General features: G+C 41.7%; 2 protein-coding genes across 3 annotated transcripts in view; one reads left to right on the forward strand and one right to left on the reverse strand.

The window, feature by feature from the left end:
• The window catches only part of SLC6A20 (solute carrier family 6 member 20), a 43,384-nt gene extending 33,877 nt beyond the window's left edge, over positions 1 to 9,507 (forward strand). For both annotated transcript variants that reach the window (XM_077129567.1, XM_077129566.1), the window contains 4 exons: positions 1,041 to 1,245; positions 1,922 to 2,081; positions 4,892 to 5,057; positions 7,022 to 9,507. In XM_077129567.1, coding sequence (XP_076985682.1) covers positions 1,041 to 1,245; positions 1,922 to 2,081; positions 4,892 to 5,057; positions 7,022 to 7,171 — 681 coding nt within the window. In that variant the 3' untranslated portion in view covers positions 7,172 to 9,507. The remainder of the gene's footprint in view (positions 1 to 1,040; positions 1,246 to 1,921; positions 2,082 to 4,891; positions 5,058 to 7,021) is intronic.
• Positions 9,508 to 17,957: 8,450 nt separating this feature from the next.
• SACM1L (SAC1 like phosphatidylinositide phosphatase) overlaps positions 17,958 to 24,635 on the reverse strand; it is a 98,462-nt gene continuing 91,784 nt past the window's right edge. The window contains exons 19-20 of the mRNA XM_077129568.1: positions 24,285 to 24,342; positions 17,958 to 19,810 (exon numbers count right to left, since the gene is read on the reverse strand). Coding sequence (XP_076985683.1) covers positions 19,674 to 19,810; positions 24,285 to 24,342 — 195 coding nt within the window. The 3' untranslated portion in view covers positions 17,958 to 19,673. The remainder of the gene's footprint in view (positions 19,811 to 24,284; positions 24,343 to 24,635) is intronic.

Here is a 24,635-nt window from a genome sequence, read left to right on the forward strand (position 1 = left end):
TTATTCTATCACACAAATATGTCGCAATTTATTTACCCTTTCTAATAGACATTGGGATTTTTTTCAAATTTTGCTACTAAAATTACCCTTATTTATATTTTAAAGAATTATTTTTGCTATGTTAGGGCATTATGTTTTCACATGAATTTTAGGATCATTTTGACAAGATCTACTGGGGAAAAAATCCTTTTAGTAATTTTTATTCGAATTTGGATTTTGCCACTGATATTGCTTAGAATTGCTGGCTCATGATAATAAAAAGCAGATCAAATTTTAATAAATTTTATAAGTGTTTTAAACTCTCTGCAGGTAATACATCCCTTTATCATCTGAACCTAGGTTAGCATCCACTATCCCCCACAGTGTGCCATTGAGCTTCCCTATATTGTGTCTGACAAACCAACATTTGCCTCCCTGGGCGGGCAGGGGTGGTATTCTAAATAGGTTATTCTTTATATCTGCTCACTCTTCAAGAACAGTGGCTTGTAAATCTTTGTGAGCTCACTGCTCGAAGGTAATCTCTGGGAGCCCTGCATGCCTAAATTAGGGAAGGCTTCCCCCACAGTGGGTCTGCTTCTCCTTCTGCTGGAAGCCAGGGGTATCCCCAAGCCATGACACCTTTCAACCCCCATAAGGGATTCATCTTTAAGCAGGAATTCCAGGATCAGTTTCCCCAACCTGCACTATTCCACAGTTTGAAATACCCCCAAGGGCATACTCTAGGTATATGACCACTGAGCAACCCTGCCCCATCTGGTTGCTTGCTGGCCAGGCCAGCCCCCCCATCGTTCTGGTTCCTGCCACTCCAGTCCCACCATCCCATCTCAGCTCCCAGCCATCAAGACTTCAGAAACCCTAATCAGCCAGACATTGGAAGCTGAGTTACCCAAACAGTGTCTTACTATATTTTACCCAGAATTTATATAAATTGAGGAAGCAGAGGAGAACTCAGTGTTCCATGTTGACTGAAAGTTCTCCTCATATTTGGAGGGTATGTAAGTCCCTTGAGTGTGTAACCAATGCCTTCTCGCCATGGGCAGGCGGTCCAGGGGACTGGCCTTGCTTTCATCGTCTACACTGAGGCCATTAAGAACATGGAGGTGTCCCAGCTGTGGTCGGTGCTGTACTTCTTCATGCTCCTGATGCTGGGCATCGGGAGCATGCTGGGGAACACGGCGGCCATCCTCACCCCTCTGACTGACAGCAAGGTCATCTCCCGTTACCTGCCCAAGGAGGCTATCTCAGGTCAGTGGACCGGCCAGTAGAAGAGGTTGGGAGGGATGGGATGGGGCATGGAATAATGGACAAGCCTCCTCAGGAGCCCTGGGCTTGTTGAGGTGACCACAGAGGAGTGTGACACCCTCATGGCAATCCTGCCAGGGTCTTCTCGTCTCCGGCAATCTGGGGACTAGGGTGGGGGTGGTTTATCCTGCACTTAGTTCTCCATATCATGGGCAATTGGTAGCTGCCCCAACCTTGGGAAAAGGCCAAACTCCCTAACCTGACACTCAGAGCCCTCCAAGCTAGGAGAGAACTTGCTTTTGTTTTTGTTTTAATGGGGGTTACAGCAATTACAAAATGCATATTGCCCAAGTGCATAGCTCAATGAATTTTATACCTGAATCTGCTCAAGTAACCAATAGGTCAAGATGCAGAACATTTCCTGCACCCCAGAAATCTCCTTCCCTATCCACGTGTACCCCACTTAGACATTCAGAGAAGCAAAACCTTGACTGTTCTTCCAACCCATATGGATGAACCAATCAACCAGTCTACCCTCCTTAGAGCCAGCAGCTCCTGTTGCCCCACAGAAAGCTAGATGAGCAGGTTGGGGCTGAGGGGCTTCCCACCCTCAGGTGTCTACCCCAGGGCCCAGCAGTGGCATCTCAGGTGGGTGAGCAGGTGGTCTCGTGGCCCACAGGTCTGGTGTGTCTCATCAACTGCGCCGTTGGCATGATATTCACCATGGAGGCTGGAAACTACTGGTTTGACATATTCAACGACTACGCGGCCACGCTGTCACTGCTGCTCATCGTCCTAGTGGAGACCATTGCCGTGTGCTACGTGTACGGGCTGAGGAGGTGAGGCCACAGATGCACCATAAACCACGTGGGGAGGCCAACCCACCCGGGCCGCACCCACAGGGAAACCCTCTCAATGTGCAGTTCACACTTTTCCCTTTAAAGCTTGGCATTGTTTCTGAAGGTTTCTTTCTAGCCCCAGATTTCACCTAATTCTCCCTCTCACTTCCACCCTCACTTTGCCTTCAGCCACTGCCCTCTCTTCGTTTTTACATTTTATTATGCAATGTTTGCCGGTGACCCCAGGGGCTCCCAGGACAGGGAATCATGCCTCTAGGCATGAGATGATACTCTGTTCACTGGCCACCATCAGTGTTTTTCAGGAACCCTGACCATAGTCTAGTTGATAAACTGACGCCCTAGAAATTTGACAAATTCAAAATGTAGTCAGTATCTGTAGCATTGGAATGTTTTAAATCTCACCAGCTGGGGGACTGTGCAGCTGAGGCTGAGAACCACTGGTCCTGAGCCGCTTTGCTACTTGAGCGTACATCAGAACCACCCGGGGGGCTTGTTTAACAACTGATTGCTGGGCCTTACCCACAGTGTTTTTGGCTCAGCAGACCTGAGGCAGCGACCAAGGATTTGCAGTTCTAACAAGTTTCCAGGTGATGCTGATCCTGCCGGTCCATGGCCCACACCCTGAGAACGACTGGTCTGGGAAAGCCTTGCTGTTCCAAGCGTGTTTCCCAGACCAGTGAAATGGGCATCGCCAGGGACCTTGTTAGAAATGCAGACTCTTCAGATCAGAGCCTGCATTTCAACAGTCTGTCCAGTCTGTACTTCAAGGAGTGCTGCCCCAGTGGAAACCTGGATTAGAAGGGCTGTGCCAAGTTGTTTGCTCCTCCCACTTCCCCAGTCTTTGCTGTTCCCCAAAACCGGTTGGGGAAGAGGCTGGCAGGCTAGCTGTGGGCACTCTATAAGGTGGCAACCCCTGACCACTGTTTCCCACTGTACCCCATTGCTGAAGGATTTCCACAATCAAATAGTTTGAGGATACAACAAATTAAACAAAGCCAAATCGTTTTCTTTCCTGTAGGACTTCTCAGAGCCTTGAAGAGTGTTGTGAATCTCAAAAAGAGGGTTGTGATTTGCAGCACTTCTAAAACTTCTGATAAAGAAATGGCTTTTAAATCATTTTTTTAATTTTAAAATCCACCCCCCCCCCGCCCCTTGCCAATAAACATCTTCAGGACTCTTAAGTATTAGGGTGACTAATTGTCCCCATGTGCTGGGACTGAGGGGTTTCCCAGGACGTGGGATTTCACTGCTAAAACTGGGAATGTTCCAGGTAATGCCAATCTAGAAAGAGAAAGGGATTGCTCTTCTGTGGGGTCGGTGTTTTGGGTAAAGAGAGGTTGGGACAGGGAGGAACAAAGCCTAGGGCCCACTGAAGGCTGCTGGGGACAGGGAACACAATTTCCTCCAAGTGGTGGTCAGTGATGGGGAAAAGAAAAACAAGACTAGCCCTGAAAATTCTGTAAGCTGTGTGGTGGGGGAGCCGGTCTGGGACTGCAAATCCTTCCGCTGGCTTAGGGGCCAGCGCCATCTAGTGGCCGCCTGGTGACAGAGTCCTGCCCCCTTTTCCCTGCAGCCAGCTCTTTCCCTTTTTCTATGCAGGAAAAGTTAGACATGGAAAGTGAGGGTGAAGGGACAAGAAAGCCTCCGACACTTTTTGACCTGTGTAGTTTTGAGAATTCCAGGCGTTCACAGTATGTACATGGGTATTCCTGGCCTAAACCCTAGAGGCAGGCTAGGTTGGTAGCAGTGATCTCTAAACCAAGTCTTGTGTGGATACTCTGGATAGGAAGCAGGTACAAGTGAAGCAGGGGACTGTGGTGGCAACTGGTGACAGCCACACTCCCGCTGCACTCCAGCCCCTCCTGCCATAGCTGCCTTTCCTGCCATGGGGAATGGCATTAAAGGCCCTGGACTGGACTGGAGGCAGAAGACAGGTTCAGGTTCCAGGCCTGGTGTGTCCCTGGGTAGCCAGGTGTCTTGAGCAGGTCACATCACAGCCCTGGGCCTCGGTCCCTGACCCTGTAAAATGGGGACTGGGGCAGACCAGCATTTCCTAAAGTGCTGGAGATACCTCTCATATTTACTTGTATGTGTATTAGAAAAACACTTATTAGCCTATCAAGTCCAAAATAAAATGATGCCATTCTTATATTTAGTTTAAACATTCAGTTGAAAGAAAAAATAGTAAGCAGCGGGGTGGTCTGCAGACATGACCGAAGTCATGCAGGTGGTCTGTGGGCTCCTGGGGTTGGAAAGCACTGCTCTTGCTCCTCTCCAGGCCTGCTCCAACAGGACGTGACCAAAGTCCTGTCAGTCCAAGGTCTGGCTTTCCCTTTGCCCAGAAAACATGCTCTGGTTTCAAGAGACAAAAGAAATTCTCTGGGGACGTTTCCAGTGGGGAGTGGTGCGACTGATAGCAAAGGCAGCAGGGAGGGAGAGGGGTGGGGCGAAACCACCTGTGGCATCCCATCCTTGAGGACTCTTGACAGAGGTCCTGCTGTGCTCTCTTCCTGGAAGCTGCCGCTCTGGTCTACGCCAAGCAGCTTTTGCCAGACACTAGGTAGATGTCTTCTGAGGTTCCCTTCCCTGTGAGGGGTTGCTTTGCTGCCCCTCTGTGGTGGCCTTGGCCCTTCTCCCCTCTCTGTGCCCCAACAGACCTGTCTCCAGGAGGTGCCACGGAGGGGGCCCAGTGGTCTTATACAAACATCAGTGACCAGGACAGAATCTTCCAAAGCTAACAGGGATGGGCAGCCTGGAAAATGGAGACTTTCTCTCCCGTTTTCAAACAGATTTGAAAGGGACTTGAAGGCCATGACTGGCCGCAGCCTGCACTGGTACTGGAAGGTGATGTGGGCTGGAGTAAGCCCACTACTGATCATCAGCCTCTTTGTCTTCTACCTGAGTGACTACATCCTCACCGGGACCCTGCAGTACCAAGCCTGGGACGCCTCCCAGGTAACCAACTCCCCGGACTCTGCAGGGTGGGCCCCCGAGGTCACTTCTCAGCACAGGCCTTTATTTTCTGAGACCAAGGAAATATTTCATTTCAGTGATATGGGTAGGTTCTTTGTCACAACATGGAAACATCACTGAGGTCTTTAAAAATACTTCACCCAGGACACAAAGCAAGGCTTGGAGTATTTAAATGTGCGCTACCGTGAAGAGAGAGTAAGATTCCTTGTCAAAGCTTCACAGTGGACTTTTTTCCCAGAAGCTGAGAAAAAGCCTCCGTGCTAAGGCATTCTGCCTCCTGCACTAGGTGCTTTCCTCAGCCACTGCTGAACCTTAGCCCCCTTGGAAGGCCAAGCAAGCCTGGAGGGCATGGCTACCCCGACCCCTGACAGGGCTCTGCTGGGCTCATGTCAACCCGGAGTTGCTGGATCCTGGGGGGCTCTGAGCTGGCCCGGCAGTGAGGGGGGCAGAGTGGGCTCACCAGGGTGTCAGGGGGAAGGGGGCAGCAGCTGATCACCAACCAGATGGGCAGCGTTTCAACATTTTAATATGCAGGGCATCTGAGTGGGTGATTTCCTCTAAGGATCCGCCCTGACTGTGCTCACGCAGATATTTTCATTGAGGACATTTAATTTTTGAGGGAAGTCCTATCCACCAGCCAATGTGCATTTCTTTTCCTATAGGTTGTAGGTAGTGTGCTTGTGCAGAGAGGGCTGCTAATGAAGCAACCCACTAGCTTACAGGGCTCCAGGCAAGCATGTCACTGGCAAAGAACAGGAGAGGCTGAAAAGCCCCTCCAGGGTTTGGCTGGGAGAGTTGGTGTGGAGCAGGGCTCAGACCATCTGTGCGGAAGAATCAGCCCGTAGCCCAGGCTGACACTTTCATGAGAGAGGAGCAATAAAAAAGCCATTTGAGAAATGAAATACAAATGCCAACTTTTAAAATCATTATTAGATTCAACAGACAATAGATTACTCATCACGTTGCTGAGTAAGTTTCTAAATACTACCTCTTGACTTCTGTACTTAAGACAGAACAAAAAGAGTATCAGACAACAAATACAAAGTTTGTTGGCTGGTTCCCATACCACAATGTGTATGGTATTTCGGTTTACAAACCACACTTTTGTGTGGTTTGGTTTATAGCAAACACCTCCTCCCCTCGACATGGCTGTCGTAAGAGTCCTTCAGGAAAAGGGATTTGGCGAGATCAGCATTCATTGGCTTTTTTCCCTTATTTAGGTTTCTCATCTTAACAAAGTCTTTGCATTTAGGGAAACACCATTCCACCAACTAAATCCAAAAGACAGTCCATCAAGACTTCTTTGGAGACTAGAGCTGTGCCATCCAATACAGTAGCCACTAGCCACATGTGCCTTTAAATTTCAGTTACTCTAAATTAAATGAACTTAAGGGTGGGCAATGGTGGCTCAGTGGCAAAGTTCTTGTCTGCCATACTTGGAGACCTGGGTCCATTTCCTGGTGCCTGCCTATGTAAAAAAAAAGAACTTGAATTCAGTTCTTCAGTCACTCTGGCCACATTTCAAGTGCTCACTAGCCACAGGTCAATAGTGGCCACCATATGGACAGTGCAGATATGGAAAATTTCCATTACCACAGGAAGTTCTATCGGACAGTATGGGGTTAAAGGGAGGAACATTCATTTTGGGCCCTAAGTAGTGCTTCACATGGAAGGCTCTTGGTTATTCACTGTGGTTACCATTTAAGGGCAGGTCCAAACAATAACTTTAAGCACACTGGATAAAGTAGGTACTATTATTCCTAGTTTGTAGAAAAGAAAAAAGATGAGTGTTAGCTTACCCAGCGTGATTGCTAGTGAATTGCAGAGGGGGTAGCCATACGACTTCTCCACCATGCTGCAGGGCCTGAGACCTCTTAGAAGATGTGGCTTGGGGAGGTTCCTTGTTCATTCTGTGCTCCCTACTGACACGCAGTGTCTCCTTTCAGGGCCAGCTTGTGACCAAGGATTACCCCACATATGCCCTGGCCATCATCGGGCTGCTCGTGGCCTCCTCCACCATGTGCATTCCCCTGGTGGCCCTGGGCATGTTTGTCATGCGCAGCCTCCAGAGGGGAGACTCCACCCCGGTGGCCTGAGAAGCAGGCTTCCCAGAGACCGCACCCACTGCTCACAACTTGACAGCTACTCTTCGCAGGTGGTGCCTTCTCAGCTGCTTTTTAAAATATGTAAGCCAGAAGTACGCAGTCCATCAGCTTCCTGAGTCTTTTAAAGAAGAAATGGGAAGGTCTGAAGGAAGAAGACTCCCTCGAGAGAGCCCTGCACAGCTGGCATGCAGCGGTTTTTCCTGCCCTCCCAAGGTGGCGCTCTGCTCCCTTTCGGCCATCTGGGGAGGCAGCTTTTTCAAGACCATGCTTGAAGATGACTGCATATCTGATTCTAGAAGAGCTCTACAATTATGGCCACTGTGAGTTGAAATTTGACTATAATTTTTATGGAATCAAATTTAAGCAATTTTTTTTTTTCTAAAGAGACCCCAAAATAGTAGAGAGCACTCATTTTTGGAACAATCCAAGGAGTTTTTAAGTGTCTGAGATGACAAATGTGAATGTCATTGGTGTAAAATGAGCTTTCTTTTTTCATTCATAGTGAATATGCAATTTCAGTGCTCCTTGTCTCCTACCCTTTAAATGCTAATAGGATTGGCTGGCCATAAAGAGAGCAAGCTTTTGAGGCCCCCAGAAGGAGTCACCTTTTTTAATCTGGAGTCAGGGCCAGCCCTCTCTATAAAAGTTATCCCAAATATAGCTTGCGACCCCAAACCACCGCTGGTGTGGTTATGTGAGGAGTCTGTACAGCGAGGCCCTGCCCCACCGTATCTCAGTTCTGCAAAGGGGCCAGAAGCCACTATGAGGAGGACAGTGAATCTGACTTTCCCATAGACTTAATGTTATGTTTGGACATAATGACCAATTCTTCACAGGGAAGACCACAAACATCACCATACATCAATTTTTAATTATTTATCTGTATATAAGAGTTTTCTAAAATGTATATAATTCAAACAGAGCATCCTGTAACTGAACACATTCCATATTTATGATATACCATTAGTTCCCATGCAAATGTGTCTCCTTTTTTTATTGCCATAAAGTAGGTTCCCCCTAGCGACAGGATCCCTCCCTGCTGTAAGTCTGTGCTTCCTTGAGATCATGGAATGCAGGAAAGTTTCTCTGGGTACATTTGTACAGATATCTTTGAGGATACTTAAACACTCATTTGGGATGTTGAGCCAGAGATGTCTATTTTGTTTCTGTTTTGTTCATTCTTTTTCATGTTATAAATTTCTTCATAGCAAAACAGCTTTAGAAAGGTCTTCTGATGTCTTGGGCTGCCATCTTATCAACACTTCCCGCTTCAGTTGGTGTCCAGTTATAAAACTTGCCTTTTAAATGCATGAACCAGCATCTACTTATCACAAATATTCAGTCCTCTCATTTCTCATCAGATGATTCTTTAGTGTCAAGAAACCCTCAGACATCAGGCTTGAAGAGGGGTGCACTCAATGGCAAATACACAGCAGAGAGTCTGTTCCTGAATCTTTAGGGATCTGTCCCTTCTTTCAACAACCAGCCATGGTCACTGTCTTACAACAGCTCAGTCATTGGTCTATGTGTTTAAGCCCTGAATACCAGGTGGCCTATGAGTGAAAAGATGTTTGTTGTCCTAAGCCCTTACTTTATTGAGTTAGTCAATTCAGTGGTTCTCCACCTTGGCTGCCCAATAGAACCACCTGGAAGAACATAAAACTCTGCCCCAGAACCATTCCATCAGATTTTCTCTGGGAGGAAAACCCAGGCCTCAGTATTTTTTTTTACAACTGCCTACGTAATTCCAATGTCCTAACAAACGTTGAGAATCAGTGCCCTATTTGAGAAAAAAGAAAACTGTGTGGAACGAAGGAATTTATTTACATTAAAAATGACTTTTTTTCTTTTTAGCATTTCCAACTGAATGGAAAAAGCATGTCTACAGAATAATCTTTGCTCACTAAAGTCAGATAAATGAAATGCCACCATTATAGAATAATGTGCTCCAGAAGTAAATATCTCAACTTTCAGTTCAGCTTTATTCTGGTTATTAATGATGAACTTCATTAAAAATGGAACCTTTATGGGTTAATCATGTTGAATCAATACTATGTCCTGTCCCAATAATTCTTTGTTGATTATCTTCTAGGTATGGTGCCAAAGTGGCCATTTTGACAGTTATTTTCTCTCCTTTCAATAAAATGAAGAGAAAAAAGGGCTTTTCATCCCTATAAAGCTGACAGTAACCATTACATTATGGCCAGAGTGGGACTCTAGAAAGCTTTGTATTTATACTGGACACTTATGATCATTGACTTAGCACTAAGAAATTAAGTAGAGAAATATTTGTTTTTTAAACAACTGTTATCACAAATAAAATTCTATGCAAGTATATCTATAGTTTTTGGTCATTTATTGGTTACAGTTGTAAGTCCACTCTCAACACAAGTTTGCCTCTTATTCGGTAAGCACACAAGCTAATTTTGAAAAAAATAGGAAATAATAAAGGGGAAAAATCCATCTAGTCTCTTTTTTCTATCACCATTCTCCATGTTCACTAGTGAAACCACACCATGCGGTATATGAGAACTACCACAGTAAAAGATCCAACAGGGATACACCGACAAGGGTTTGCTTCTATAAGAAAATTAGAAAAAGAAAAAATTTCAATTTGCTGGATTAAGACAGAATATGAGCTCCCATGAACTGCTGCAGAATCTCTGCAATCCTTCAAAGAGTATCTCGAGCAGTCTGTCTATCTGTCAACATCTCTCTTTGGTGGGAGCCATGTGAAACCACAATAAGTCTGAATGTCACCTCAGAACCCCACCTAAGGGGAATGAGTATTTAAACTATTGCATTAGATTTTCTTGTATAAGTTACTTTATATGGAAAAGCAAATTTATGGCTGTTCCCATTTTATAAGTAGAAAAGCTGGAACAGAGAACTGACTAGCTTACCCATGATTGTCTGCTCTATGTCAGGGCAAGAAAAAAAAATAGACCTGTACTGTCCTTTGTAAGGCAAAAAGACCAGCTACAAATATGAAATTCTTGACCAGTCGCTTATAAGTGAATCATTTTTCCCTCTAACTATTGCCTGCTTGCGTAGTATCAGCCTTTTCACGGTCATCTAACTCGTATACTTAAAGCCAATTCCAAGGGTAGGTGCTGGGGACAGTATGGAACTGGTCAGACAGAGTCAGTTTCTGGCCTTTATGATGCAACCTGGAAGGGGAAACAAAAGAATAGGTATCAAATAAATGAGACGATTACCGACTGTGATCATTTCTGAAAAGAAAATAAATAGTCCAATGTGACTATAAAGAGAGGCAACACTTTAACTGAGTGATCAATAAGGCGCTTTGTGAACTGAAATTTGAAGGAGAGAATGAACTAGTCATTGGAATTCCTGGAAGGTTCTATGAAGCAGAGGCAACAGCAAGTTCAAAGGCCCAGAGGTAGGAACGAACAGAAAGGAGGCCTGTGGTAGGAATGGGGAAGACAGTGATTGAAGGGAAGCTTGGAGGAGTGGGCAGGGGCCCAATCATGTAACGTCTCATAGACCACAACAAGGAAAGTAGATTTGCTTCTAAAAGCTATGAACAATCCCTGAGGGCTATAATGTGGGGCCAGATATGGTCTTATTTACACTTCAAAGATCACTGGTTGCTGTGGAAAATGGATTGGAGAGGGACATATATAAAACTGAAAGCTGGAAAATCACTCCAGGTGCTACTTTTATTAGAACATGTTGGAGATGATAGCAACATGGGCTTGGAAATGGACATGAAGAGAAATAGGCAGGTTGGAGTTATATTTTGGAGGAAGAGTTATCCAAACTTGTTGACAGACTTGGATGGATGATGAAGAGAAGGCAAGTTCTTGACCTACTTACTGGGTGGCTGCTGGTGGCATTACTGAAATGGGGAAGACTGAGGATGGGACCAGTCTGGAGAGTGTAAATTAAGTGCTCTGTTTGATCTTAAGTTTGAGATGCCTGAGAACCAGGTAGAAATATCAAGTAGGCAGTTGAACACAAGAATCTGGAGCTCTGACAGAGGTCCGGGATAGATATAAATTTGGGAGCAACTACTTAAAGCTATAAGTCTAAATTTTATCATCCAGAATGAGAGTATACAAGGAGAAAAGGAGAACCCAGGCCCAAAGCCTAAAAATACTCCAACAAATATGGACAGAGATTCTTAGCCATCCCTCTCATCGAGAGGTGGGGTCTATGACCCTCTCCTGATTCTGCGTAGGCTTGTGACTGCTGTGATCAACTGAATAGGGTAAAGTGACACCATTTGGCATCAACTGTCTTCATAAAAGCGGAGCTGCTCCCACCTAGTCTGCTGGAACACTAGCTCTGGGAGCCCGAGCCAACATGTAAGAAGTCCACTGCCTATCCTGAGGCTGTGATGCCGTGGAGGCCACACATAGATGCTCCAGCTAACAGGACTAGCGGAGTCCACATCCCATTCATCACTGCTAAGGCACCAGACCAACTTGGACCCTCCAGCCCATCCATCACCTGAATACCACTGAGTAACCTTCATCAATGCCATTTGGAATGAAGCATCACCCAGTTAAGCCATGTCCAAATTCCTCACCCACAACCTTGTGAGATTACTTTCCAGAAATAGATAGCTGCTTGGAAAGACGAGATGTCAATGGGGAATGGACCCTATCCAGATGCAGATTTGTGAATAAAATAAATGTTATCAAGGTTCTATGCCACTAAATTGTGGGTTTACTTGCTATGCAGCATGAAGTTGGAAAAAACTGAGCAGAATGTGTGGTCCCAGGACAACAGGCACTATTCCAAACAGAAGCTATTCTATCACTCTGGGTTTGTAGCCAACCTTTCAAAGAGACATAGTATAAATCTTGTTTTTTTAAAACCATTTTGTTACCACAGCATACTCTAGCTTGAATGACTGAATGATAGAGACCCTCCCCTCACTCCATACCCCAGAGTCAATGTGGACAGAACAGTGACCTTAAAAGTAAAAGCAAAACTGTGAAAAGACTCCCCCTAGACTTGAGTCATGTGATCCTACACAGGCACAAAGGGTGCTAATCATTTAGGGAAACACTGGGAAAGTCAGACAACACTGAAATCATGCACATCTTTCATCAAAAGCCACCACAAAGAAAATGAAAAGACAAGACACAAACTACGAGAAAATATCTGTAGTATATATAACCAACAAAGAATCAGTCTCAAGGATATAAAGATTTTCAACAAATCCACAAGGACAATTAATCAGAACAGGCAAAATATCTCAATAGGCACAGAGCTGGAAAGCACAGATAGCAAAAAACAAAGCAAACAAAAAAACAAAAAGCCCTATGAAAATATGCTCGACATCATTAGTGATAAGGGAAGTTAAGAAAGAATGAGATACCACTTTAGACCTACTAGATTAAAAAAATTAGGAAGTCTGATAATACCAAGTGGTAATTTAGAGCTGGAAAGAAAAAAACAGACATTAACAGTTTAGAAAACAAGTTCATATTATCTTGTATATTTCAGGTTCATAATTCTACCACTTGGGTACACACCACAGCTCCTTACAAGAGTCAGCAAGCTACAGAAAACGTTCACAGCAGTACTTAGTACATTGCAAACAATCAGACAACTGAAATATCCATCAACATTAGACTGGAGAAAAAGTGAACTATAATACAGACATGCAATGAATCAAATAAATATATAGACTGTAATATATTTATTCAATGTAAAGAACAGCTAGCAGGAGTGGATGAATATAACAGTTCATCAACATGAATTACTCTATCTAAGATAGTGAGACAAGCTGCAGGGAGGTTGTGGCTTGGGGCAAACCGCTGCTGCTGCTGTGGGCCAGGTGCTGATCCGCCAAGATCAGAGGTGTAGAATAGAAAATGAGGTACAGAAAGATGGAAGGGTCTTGGATTGGATTGATGATGCTTGGCGAGAACACAAGCCACCCTATGAAGATACTGTAATAGCACTGAATGAGCCTCCTGAATCTGAGTGAGATAGTGGCGGCACCACAGAATCTATTAATGAGCAAGAAATGAAGTGGACAGACAGCCTTACTGATCCTCCATGAGAATGTTTTCCCCCCTTGGAAACTGACATCTGACTTCTTTTCCATGGACACATTTTTTTTTTTTTTGTAATGATATAAATTAGGGGTGGGTAGGTAGGGAGACAAGCTGCAGTAAGATATATGCAGAGTGATAGCCTTTTTATAAATTTCAAGAACAAGCAAAATAAACAATATGCTTATTTAGTGGCACACATTGTTAAGCGAAGAAGAAATGCAAGGTAATGTGACATAAGTAAGGATAGTGGTAATCTCCATGGGATGGCATAGGGATGGCATGGAGAAGGAAAACATGGAGCTTCGCAGCCTCAGTTTTCTGCACTCTGTTACAGATGCCCAAAAGCATAAGGGAGGGAAGCAGCCAAGCTTTAGATTGAATGGCTGTATGGAATTCTTGCAAACAAAACGCCTTTCTCAGTCCTTCTTCTGAAGAAGGGAAGGTGATCAGGGATTAAGGATGACAGCAGCATGAGTTATGCCCTGGCTCAGGGGGCTGGAGACAGTTGTCCTGGACAGGAAATGCATCATGTGCCTGCTGCAGCCTCTGGACCTTTCTAAGAGCCCTCTGGGAGAGCTTGGGCATTGTAACTATAAGCCTACCTGGTAAGAAAAGGGGTTTCCTAGGATAGGTTCTTGGTAGCTGAGTATATATAAAATCATACTGGTTGAAACTTACCCAATTACTGGCCCTCCATGAAGTCCTTACCTGACTAGAAAACACAATTCCCTCTGATGGACAGACAGATTCCACTCCTGTCGGTCTTCTGCTCCTGTGTATCTTATTCTCGCTTCTGATCCTTTACACAGTTGCTTCTCTATAACCTAGCATTCAGCATGCAGCTCTCTTGCCCCTGAGTTCTAGTCCTCCTCTTCCCTGGTGGGGCAGAGTGGATTCTGTCACTCTCCTTGAACCTGGGTGGGCTTGTGACTGCTTTGGCCAATGGAATCTGGCAGAAACAATGCAGGGTGACCTCTGAAGCTAGGTCATAAAGAAGATGCAGCTTCTCCCTGGTTCTCTCCCTCTCCACCACCCCCCACTCTCCTTTCTCCACTTTCCTCCCCACCTCCATCTCCTTCTCTCATAAGCCTTGGAAGCCCTGACTGAACACGTAATTACTATGACTATCCTGAAGTTGCTTTGCTGGGGAAACCACGTGGAGAAAGCCATAAAGAGAGATGCCTGAGGAGCCTCAGCTGTTTGCATCTTCCCAACAACAATTGCCAGACCTTTGAGTCAGCGAGCTACTGATAACCCTACCCCTGGTCTTTGGGCCACACAAAGGATGTCAAGTGGAACAGAAATGAGTAACTCCCACTGGGCTCTATCCAGATTGGAGATTTTGTGAACAAAATAAACGTTATCATGTTTCTATGCCACTAAATTGTGGATTCATTTGCTATGCAGCATTAGGTAACCACAACACCTTGGGCCTAGCATAAGCCTCACGTCCTCCAGAAAGTCTCATCTGCATCCTTTCCACACTAGCTCGGTACCACACATTTGGATTTTTCTCTCATTTACTGGCTATGGCAGGCAGCCTCTAAGATGGCCCTCAAAGATCACTGCCTCCGTGTATTCATGCCCTTATGTAACGCACACCCTCTTTAGTGTGGGCTAGACCTAGTGATTTGATGAGATGTCATTTTCAAGATCAAGTTAAAAAAAAGACTGTGACTTCCATCTTGCTGGCAGTCTCTCTCTCTTGCTTGCTTTGATAAACCAAGCTGCCATGTTGGATTGGCCCATATGGAAAGAACAGTTAAAAAGGAACTGAGACCCTCAATCTAACAGGTTGTGAGGAACTGAATTGTGCCAATAGCCACCAGGCAAGCAAGCTTGGTAGTGGATCCTGTCTCAGCTGATGCTTGATGGCAGCCTTGTGGGAGACCCTGAAGCAAGGGACACAGCTAAGCCATGTCTGAATTCCTGACCTACAGAAACTGTGAAATAATGAATGTGTGTTTAAGCCACTAATTTGGGGTAATTTGTTACAGAGCAACAGATAACTAATACACTGACTCAGAGGGCCATTCAGAATGGGTACAGCTTCTCTCATTCCATGCAGTCCCTAAGAGGGGTATGGTGGACACCTAATTAATTTTCAAATTAATCACCAAATTTTGCTGAAATTATCTTATTACTAAAAACAAACAGGAAGGGGGAATTCAGGAAACAATATTTTAAAGATTTACCTTACTCTATATTAAGATAATTTTTTGACATCAGTTTAAACCAATTCTAAGTTAACAGTTCATAAATAAGTCTTTCAATTCACTCAACTATCCAGTTTTCCACTGGATTTTAGCAAAATACACAGTTTTCTGAGGTAACATCCATCCTCATCCTGGGAAAACTAGAATATGTAAGACTAAATTATTCTCTGGCGAGAACATTTCCATTAATACCTAACAAAGAAGCTGACAGACAACATATAGCCAGGGACGGGGGCCCATCAAAGGTCATCTGCATATGCAAGCGCTCTGCATCCCTGATGGTATGTCCCTGATGGCATCTAGACTCCGGACACCAGGGCAGGGAGAGCTGTAGAAACAGCAGATGGCCACAAAAAGAAGTGATATAATGTTTTTAAGCAGTACAACCTCAGCAGAGAGCAAGGAGGAGGGATGCGGAAACCAAGATTGGCAGACATTTTACATTTCTTTAGGAAGCTGGACCTGTCATCTAGTCTTCTTTTGGAAATTTCCATCAGGGAAATTAAGGTAGAAAAGCTGGGATGTTTCTTTGGGTATGAAAACAATTCTAAATCTGGCTCTTCTTAAAATGTCTACCTACCTTCATGTCAGCTGTGGCATCCCTTGGAAAGCTACATTGGTATGAATATTGCTTAACTGTCAAACTTTCAAAAAATCTTTGATATTATTCAGCAAATCAAATATTTTCAGGTATATCTTCCTACTCAATTTGAAAGACAGAAAAATAAGATCTAAGTAGCTACACTTTACTGATTAGCACTAAAAGCACAGATAAAAGCATTAGTCTTTAAGATGGTTTGATCAGTCAGCAGGGGTCTTTTTGCTCTCCTCATTGTCTTCCTGTCTGGATACTGGGCTGGACATTATAGCTGAAGCTACAGCAGCTATCTTAGACCAAGAGGATGGAAGCCATATGGTAGGGACAATAAAACAGAAAAACAGAAGGAGCCTGGGACGTTGATGGCATTTTAGAGCCACTAGACTAGTCCTACAGGACTATCTGAGGACTCTTAAGCAAGCTGGAGGGAAAAAACAAAAACCCATTTGCTTAACTATTTCCCCCACCAATTAATTATCCTACCTTCACCCTTGCCACATACAGAGCCCCTATTTATCTTTTCCTTATTTGGATTCTGGGTTTGTCACATTACCCAAACCTAATTCTGACACAAAATGTAAATCCTATTACATAAGGACTAATGTTCCACTCAAATGATTTTGGGGATCACTTCCACCATTAGTCCTCCCCCAAAACCCATCCCTACTCAATGAATCCTGAATTGGACTGACTCTCATTTTGTAGCTCCAGATAAAAGACTTAGCACAAATACATGACTAAGGTAATAAAGTAACTAAATCTCATTCATATTCACCTATCAGTCAATCAGTCTTCTTTCCATGGAAAGAAAGGGGTTCAAAAGTGTCAATTTGAGGGAAGGACAGAAGGTCATGCAGGGGGAAGAAGGGTAAGAGATTACTGAAAACCCCCTTCCAGGATGTCTCTGGGCCATTTAACCTTTGCCACTGTTTACAGAGAAAGCAGTTTTATGTAGTCAAGCGTATGGAAGTGACAGCAGAGACAAGCACGGTGCAGTATGAGGCCATTCTACATGGTTCACGAGTTGGGTGTACATGTAGTACCCAGATGACATTTCTCAGAAATTTCATCTCACTTTCCACTTGTTTGAGGAGTGAGTAGATTGCCAAAATGTTTACATCAATATTTCCTTAATGCTCACCAACATCTTCTTGGGGCCTTATTATAGGTTGAATTGTGTCCCCCCCAAAAGTCCTGAAATCCTTATATAATACCTCACAATGTGGCCTTATTTGGAAACAGGGTCTTTGAAGATGTTACTCATTAAAATGAAGCCATCTGGATTAGGTGGGACCATAATCCAATGTGATTGGTGCCTTTATAACAAAAGTAGAAGAGACAGAAACACAGGAGAGAATGCTATAGGACAGAGAATAAAGCCCAAGGATTGCTGGCAAACCATCAGAAGCTAGGAAAAAGCAAGGAAGGATTCTCCCCTACAGAGATTTCAGACTTCTAGGCTCCAGAACTGTGAGACAACAAATTCCTGTTGTTTTAAGTTATCCAGTTTGTGATACTCTGTTATCGCAACCCTAGGATACCAAAGATGGGCCTGGCGAGAACATTTTCTAATAAGCAATATTTTCCAACCTATTTAGTTAAGACCCATATTGTTTTGAAACAAATTAAAATTTAGAGGTGGGGGAAACTTTTCTACTTTATTAAATATTGCTATAATATTTATATCATACTTTACTAAATATTTGCCTGGTTTTATCTATAACCAAAAATTAATCATAAGTATTTATATGATTCTTTAAGTGATCATAACTAGGAAGTAGGATTTCAAAAGTTATTGATTTTTTTGCTTATATTGTCTAATTTTTCTATAATGATCATGCATTACTCTATATAATTTTTAAAAGTTCAAGATAAAAAAGATCATCATCACCTTTCATAATAAAGCATGGGAACAACACCAGCAGTAGTAAGAAAAGAATATATGACATTTTATTTTCACTTATGGATGTACAGTACATGAATTCAGAAATAAAATCATTGCAGGGTTCTAAAATATTGATACCCTAAGCTCTAACACACCATAGGAGTCCATTCACTGCAAAGCAGGCACATTAGACATTCTGATTTGGTCTTTGTTGTAATTGTTGAAATATGTTCTTAAAGTGAAATGCCCAGTACATTTGAGTAATATATTACAATAGACATGAACTAAGTTTCAATATTCTAGGTATCTTTGGAACAAATTATGCTTATTTACATATTAAGAATACATAGTTCTATTTTATCTATTGTAAATTTTAATGTCTGATTTTACGCTACAGAGGATTTTCCAGCTATTATCTCCTTTAGAGTTTCTAAAAGCAACAACTCTTTTTAATGTTTATAAAAGATAATATTGAAAAAAAAGATAATGTTGAAACAAAGGCGCTTTTAAAAATATTTAAGGACAACATAAAGTATTACTATTGGAAAAATGTACATATTTTCAAGCACAACAAAATATTGTAGCAGTGTTTAATTGTTTTAAAATAGTGGCAATTATACTACCTTACATACTCTTCTAATATTTAAACCTCATAATTACAATTTGAATATACAGTCCCACTTACAATTAGAACTATGCACAGCTGCTAAAGCATATGTTTCAGGTTTTTTTTTTCTTCAGCATATAAAGTTTAAATTGGTCCTTGATTAGAAGAACTAAAAGTACCTGGAAACACTAAATTAAAGACACACATTGATAGCCAACACAAATGTCCAATGAAAAGCATCAACAGTACCATGCATGAAAAGAAACTGCTCCCGCCAAACGAAATATCAAATCTAGTACAAGACCCTCTCTTGGGCCTGCATTTCTCGACAAGTGATCCCCAAGGAAATAAAAATGTGCAGGAGAAGTAGCTGCCCAAACAAGAGTATTTTCCACACTAGGGCAATCCTTAAAACAGAGGACACTTTGACATTTAGCATTAGATACAGGGTTTATATTCTTTGATTTCATTTATATCTATTAAAAAACATAAAATAGATCTGAACTTTTTCATCATACTTAAAACTGCTGGTCCGACTGCAGAAATTCAAGCTGACTGAACTCACTGGGCAGCTCATCCAAAACTTCCAAAGAACACCAGACCCCATTCTCTTCTCTACCATGAAGTCACAGACTCTTTCATCACCACTTCATATATGAGAAAGACGTACATTTTATAAACATGGTAGACTTAGCTTATTATTAAACTTTTAAGAAAAGCCCAAAGAAGTGTGGAAAAGTATGCTGGCTAACAAGCAACTACTTCTACGTGACAATAATGAAACTCAGCCAGAAAAATAATTTTACTGTTTTAAATAATAAAAGAAGCTAGAGTTTTAATATATCTCTTATTATGCAACAGGTGATTTAATCGATAATGAATAGACTTCATTCATTCTGGTTAGCTGAATTTAGGTTACATTTTAATTACAGAAGAGCTTCATATTATAAATGTAACCATCCCAATTATAAAGAGATCATCAAGGCTATAACATCAGATCAATTATGTCATTACCAAAGCAAAGAGCACAGATACGTTTCTTCATAAGGTTTTAAAAAAACCTGAGCTGATGTGGAAAGCAGGTCAGTAAAGACTCCAGTTCTGCATGATGGAATCTTCCAAGCCAAGCCGCTTTCCACAGATACAAATTCAGTCTATCTTTTCTTTCTGGACCAATCTGGGAGCATCAACAAAATCTTTGCCATTGTAAATGATAATAAGAAATGTTCCAATACTTGCAATGCCCCAGAACAGAACATAGGCCAGTGTTTCTGTCCATGTGTCACCTGTTGATATTAAAAAACAAACAGTTGATAAATAAAAGCATTTTGTTACTGGATCCAACTTTCACCTGTTTAGTACATCTTGGCAACATTAAAGTTTAATACCACATCTACAGGAAAAAATACAAGAACCTCTTAATTAAGGTTTAAACATGTGGTTCTGAATCTCTGACTTGCATAAGAATCCCCTGGAGAGCTTGATGAAGCATAGAATGCTGGGCACCAGTCCCAAAGCTTCTGATTCAGTAGGTATGGGATGGGGCCCTAGAATCTGCATTTCTAACAATTTCCCAGAAAATGCTGATGCCACTGGTTCAGGAGGCCACACTTTGAGAACCACTGGAGTAAACTATTTCAGATTATATCACACAAATAATTACCACTTTTAGAATATATACTTTAATGTTATAAGAAACTATCACTAATAGTTTAATTCATAATTCTATATAGATTTAGCTACTATCAAAATATCTACACAAAGAGCTGTGTTCCAGTGGCCATGTTTCTTTAAGATGACTGTATAGTGATACAGCTTACCCAAAGTGACTGTGTAATTGTGAAAACCTTGTTTTGATGCTCCTTTTATCTATGGCATGGACAGATGAGTAAAAAATGTGGATTAGAAATAAATAAATAATAGGGGGAACAAATGTTAAAATAAATTGGGTAGAAGGAATTACTGCTGGTCAATGAGGGAGGGGTAAAGGGTATGTATGGTATGTATAAGTTTTTTCTTTTTATTTTTTTTTCTGGAGTGACATAAATGCTCTGAGAAATGATCATGGTAATGAACATACAACTATGTGATGATATTGTGAGCCACTGATTGTACACCAACTATGGAATGTTCCTATGTTAAAAATGTTCATGTGTATGTTGGTTTTGTTAATAAAAAATTTCTACACAAAAATAACATTGTACAAAATACACGTTTCAGAAAAGTTATGTAATAAAGTCAAATATTTAAAACAAAACCCAATAACCTATTTAATAACATTTTTAACACAATTTTGTAGACATGCATTTTTAAAAGTCTGGGTTCAAGAAGGCTAGCAACAGACCCATGGAAAAGGTCTATTTTGTTTTACTTCCTTGAATAGTAGAGCCTGGTATAAAGTTTTTTCCTGGCCTCATCTGCAGGTGGGAAAACATATGAAGACCAACAGCCCAGTAAGAGCATACCACAGAAAGAAAACCAGAGGTCTACACTCCTACCAAGCTGTCAGAGATCACACTTTTCATTGTTTTATGTTCTCTTAAAAACCACAGTAGAAGTTAGAAATCAGAATACATTGTCATACCCAAACACCACAAAGTTCATGATTTTACAATTAATTGATGTGAGATGTTTCCACCCAGATTTGCACAATTGCCATTTTCACAGTTCTGAGTCTTAAAATTCTTCTTGGGTAAAACAAAGGTAGTTTCTCATCTGCAAGAATCATACTCGAACTATTCTTATCACCTCTACTTCCGACCCAAGTTCCCAGTTCTTTTTCCCAGCTTCCCGGGAAATATCTGTTATCACTTTAACTTCCTCACTGGTCTCCCTGTCTCATTCCTGCCTGCCAAGATCCCATCTTAGCCAGACCCTCAGGATGTTTCAGTGATTCTCCCAAACTCTTCAGCAGCTAGGGATTAATGTTAGCTATTATTAGTAATATGTCTTATTTGTCTTCATGTCTCCCTTCTACAGTTTCAGTTCCTTAAGGATAAGTTCCATGTCTTATCCTATGGCCTTATACTAACACAGTACCTAACACGTAGTAGGCATGTAATAAATATGTACATTTAATCAGCAAACCTGAACACCTGGCCATAGCCTCACTATGCACAAACTCAATAAATCATCTCCCTGTGTGTTCTCCTTCCCAAAATTCCACCCCCTCTCCTTTTAGCTCAAACAGCTCTCTTCTAGGCACCCAGGTCTGATTCGTGGAAGACCCCTTGCCTTTGTCCCTGACCCAGGTGAATTCAGCCAATCTGTAGTCACCAAATGAGTTTGTTTCTATTCTCACTGCCACCAGCTGATCCAGGCCTATCTTTCAAGTCTCTATTTATATAATATTTATAATTATACGCACACACATACATGTATTTTCTATTAAATATTTTTCACCGTTCTCCCAATTTTGGACCTATTATCCCACAATTCAGCACTTAATTTCTTCATATTGAGGTTGCTGGGCCAAGGCTAAAACCTCCACCTGGCACTTGTAAGCCCACTCTGTTGGACACTCTCCAAAAGAATCATCCAGTTTGTTCAGGCTGAGATCCTGAACAAACTTTCTTTCCCTTCAAAGGTTCTACAGGTAAATGCGGGATGTTCAAGAAAAGACAAAGCAAACAAAACAATTTAATTCAATAGTAGAGTAGCTCCCAGAAAATGTGTATTAAAGAAAGACAATAGAGGATCTAAGGAGTGAATGCAACTAGCCGCAGGCCTCTGAAGAATAGTAGATAGCACATGCTGGCTGGGTGTGTCCTCTTTCTTCCTGCCCCAACATTTTGACATAGACCAGCAGTCTGAACATGCTATATATAGATAGGGGTCGGCAAAGAACAAATACAACCCTGAGCCTATTTGTGTACTGCTAGCTAAGAACAGTTTTTTACACTTTTAAAAGGTTGTAAAAAGACAAAAGCAAAAACAAAGCACATATGACAGAGACCACATGTGACCCATAAAGCCTAAAATATTTATCGGACACTTTACAGAAAAAAAATTGCCTATTACTACCGTAGAGTAACAACAGGATGATTCATTCCTCCTGCTCAGTACTCCAGCATTTATTCACAACTGTGCCAGTGACTATCTATGGTACTGAACACCAAGGGAGTACAGAGATGAGCAGGTACTGGGCCTCCCCTCAAAGAGTTGACAGATTTAGTTGGGGGTGTGGGGTGGGGATAAAAGTCCTTACTTCAGCAACCATGTGCTTCATACTTACTATATCTCAGATACAGGAGATTAAACAGTGAGTTAAGATAGTCTCTGCTCTCAAAAAGTTGCTCATCCAGTGACAAGATAAAAAATACTCAAATCATTGCAACACAATGAAATACACATTAGGTCCTTAAGAGACCCCAAACAGGTATACGACCTCTGAAAGATAAATCCCCAGATGTTTATGAGGTTAAAAGAGGAAAAGTGCGATAAGAGAGCTACAGAGAGTGCTATGGAAATCCAGAAAAGGGGAGATGACTACTGTCTGGGAGAGCAAAAGGATACTAGTGGTAGAGAAGCATCTGAATAGTGCCCTGAAGGACGGGAGGGATTCAGAAAGCAGATAAAGATTGGCCCAAGGAATTCAGGAGAGGGGATGAAGACTGGGAGGTGCCTCATTTTCCAGAGTACCTAAGCTGCGCATCCAATTTACTATAGTGCCAAAGCACTGAACATTACTTAATGGAGAAAGCACTCTTCTCACTTTAATCTTAAATGCTTATTAACTTAGTAATGCAGGGAAATATTAAGAGAGAAAAAGAAAACAAGTATAGATCTTGTCAGCTTAGGTTCTTAATTAATTTCACAGTCAATCTATTAAAATTTAATGATAGGTAATGTTTTATTCTATTAATAACATTTATTTATCCAACAAGAGTTGTTTGGTTAAACTATACATCTATAAACGGAATACTTTGCAGCCATTAAAAATGTGGAAGAACATAAAATTATATGGGAAAATACTTATACTGCTCGGTGAAAAGAGCAGATGAGGAAAAAAAATCACACACTCATAAAGACTAAAATATCAAAATGTTAAGAATGGTTATCTTATCTCTAGAAAGGAGGGTGATGCATAATCTTTTCTTCTTTTTTGCCTAACTGTATTTTCCGTAATTGCTATGTACTATTTTGGTAAGAAGAAAAAAATGTTTTAAAAATCTTTTCTTTTCAATCTACTCAATATATTTTAACTTTTGTTCTCCCATTACTTGTCTATTTCTTATTCATATTTTTTACTCATCTGTCCATACTGTAGATAGAAGAAACATCAGAAACTGTGATTGTGACACACGTTCTCACAATCACACAGTCACACTGCGAAAACTACATCCTTATACAATCATTTTCAAGAACCATGGTCACTGGAGCACAGCTCTGCAGTTTCAGGTACTTCCCTCTAGTCACTCTAATATACAACAAACTGAAAAGGCGATACCTATATAATGTGTAAGAATAAATTCTCCAAGTTCATTAATTAATGTTAATTCATATCAGTGAGACGATGCAGTATTTGTCCATTTGTTTCTAGCTAATTTCACTGAGCATAATGTCCTTAAGTAAAAAAAATACCACTTATCAAACTACTGGGCATATATTTTTCCTCTTGTCATATCTAAGATTGCTCATATTACTCATTAATTTAATACGAATAAAGTGTCAAGTGGACTCAAAAACACAATGTATAAGAAAGTTCAACAATTTAACTAAGATATGAAGGTAAAGAATGTGAAATAAGAAGAGACTTACCAGCCATAAGCAAACAGATAATGCACATTGAAAATGCAACAACCATGATAATAGGCAACTGGAAAAGAATATGGAGAAAGAAAAACCATTATTTAGGAATGCTAATCAATGGCTGCAAAATCAGTTGTGTATTGTGTTACAAGGAAAAGAATAAAACTCTTCTGCAATCTAATTAAACTCTTCTGCAGTCTAATACAGACAACATCATTTTTCAACAAAATACCATTATTTAGGGGTTCAATCAAGTTGTGAGACATGAGGAAGTGTGCCTCTGCTCCAAACCAAGGAGTGCTAAGAGGAAGGACACACAGGTGAGAGAGCCGAGGACACTTTCCCATTGGAATGAGACAA

Source organism: Tamandua tetradactyla, chromosome 15 (genome assembly GCF_023851605.1).
Source record: "Tamandua tetradactyla isolate mTamTet1 chromosome 15, mTamTet1.pri, whole genome shotgun sequence".
Lineage (NCBI taxonomy): Eukaryota > Metazoa > Chordata > Mammalia > Pilosa > Myrmecophagidae > Tamandua > Tamandua tetradactyla.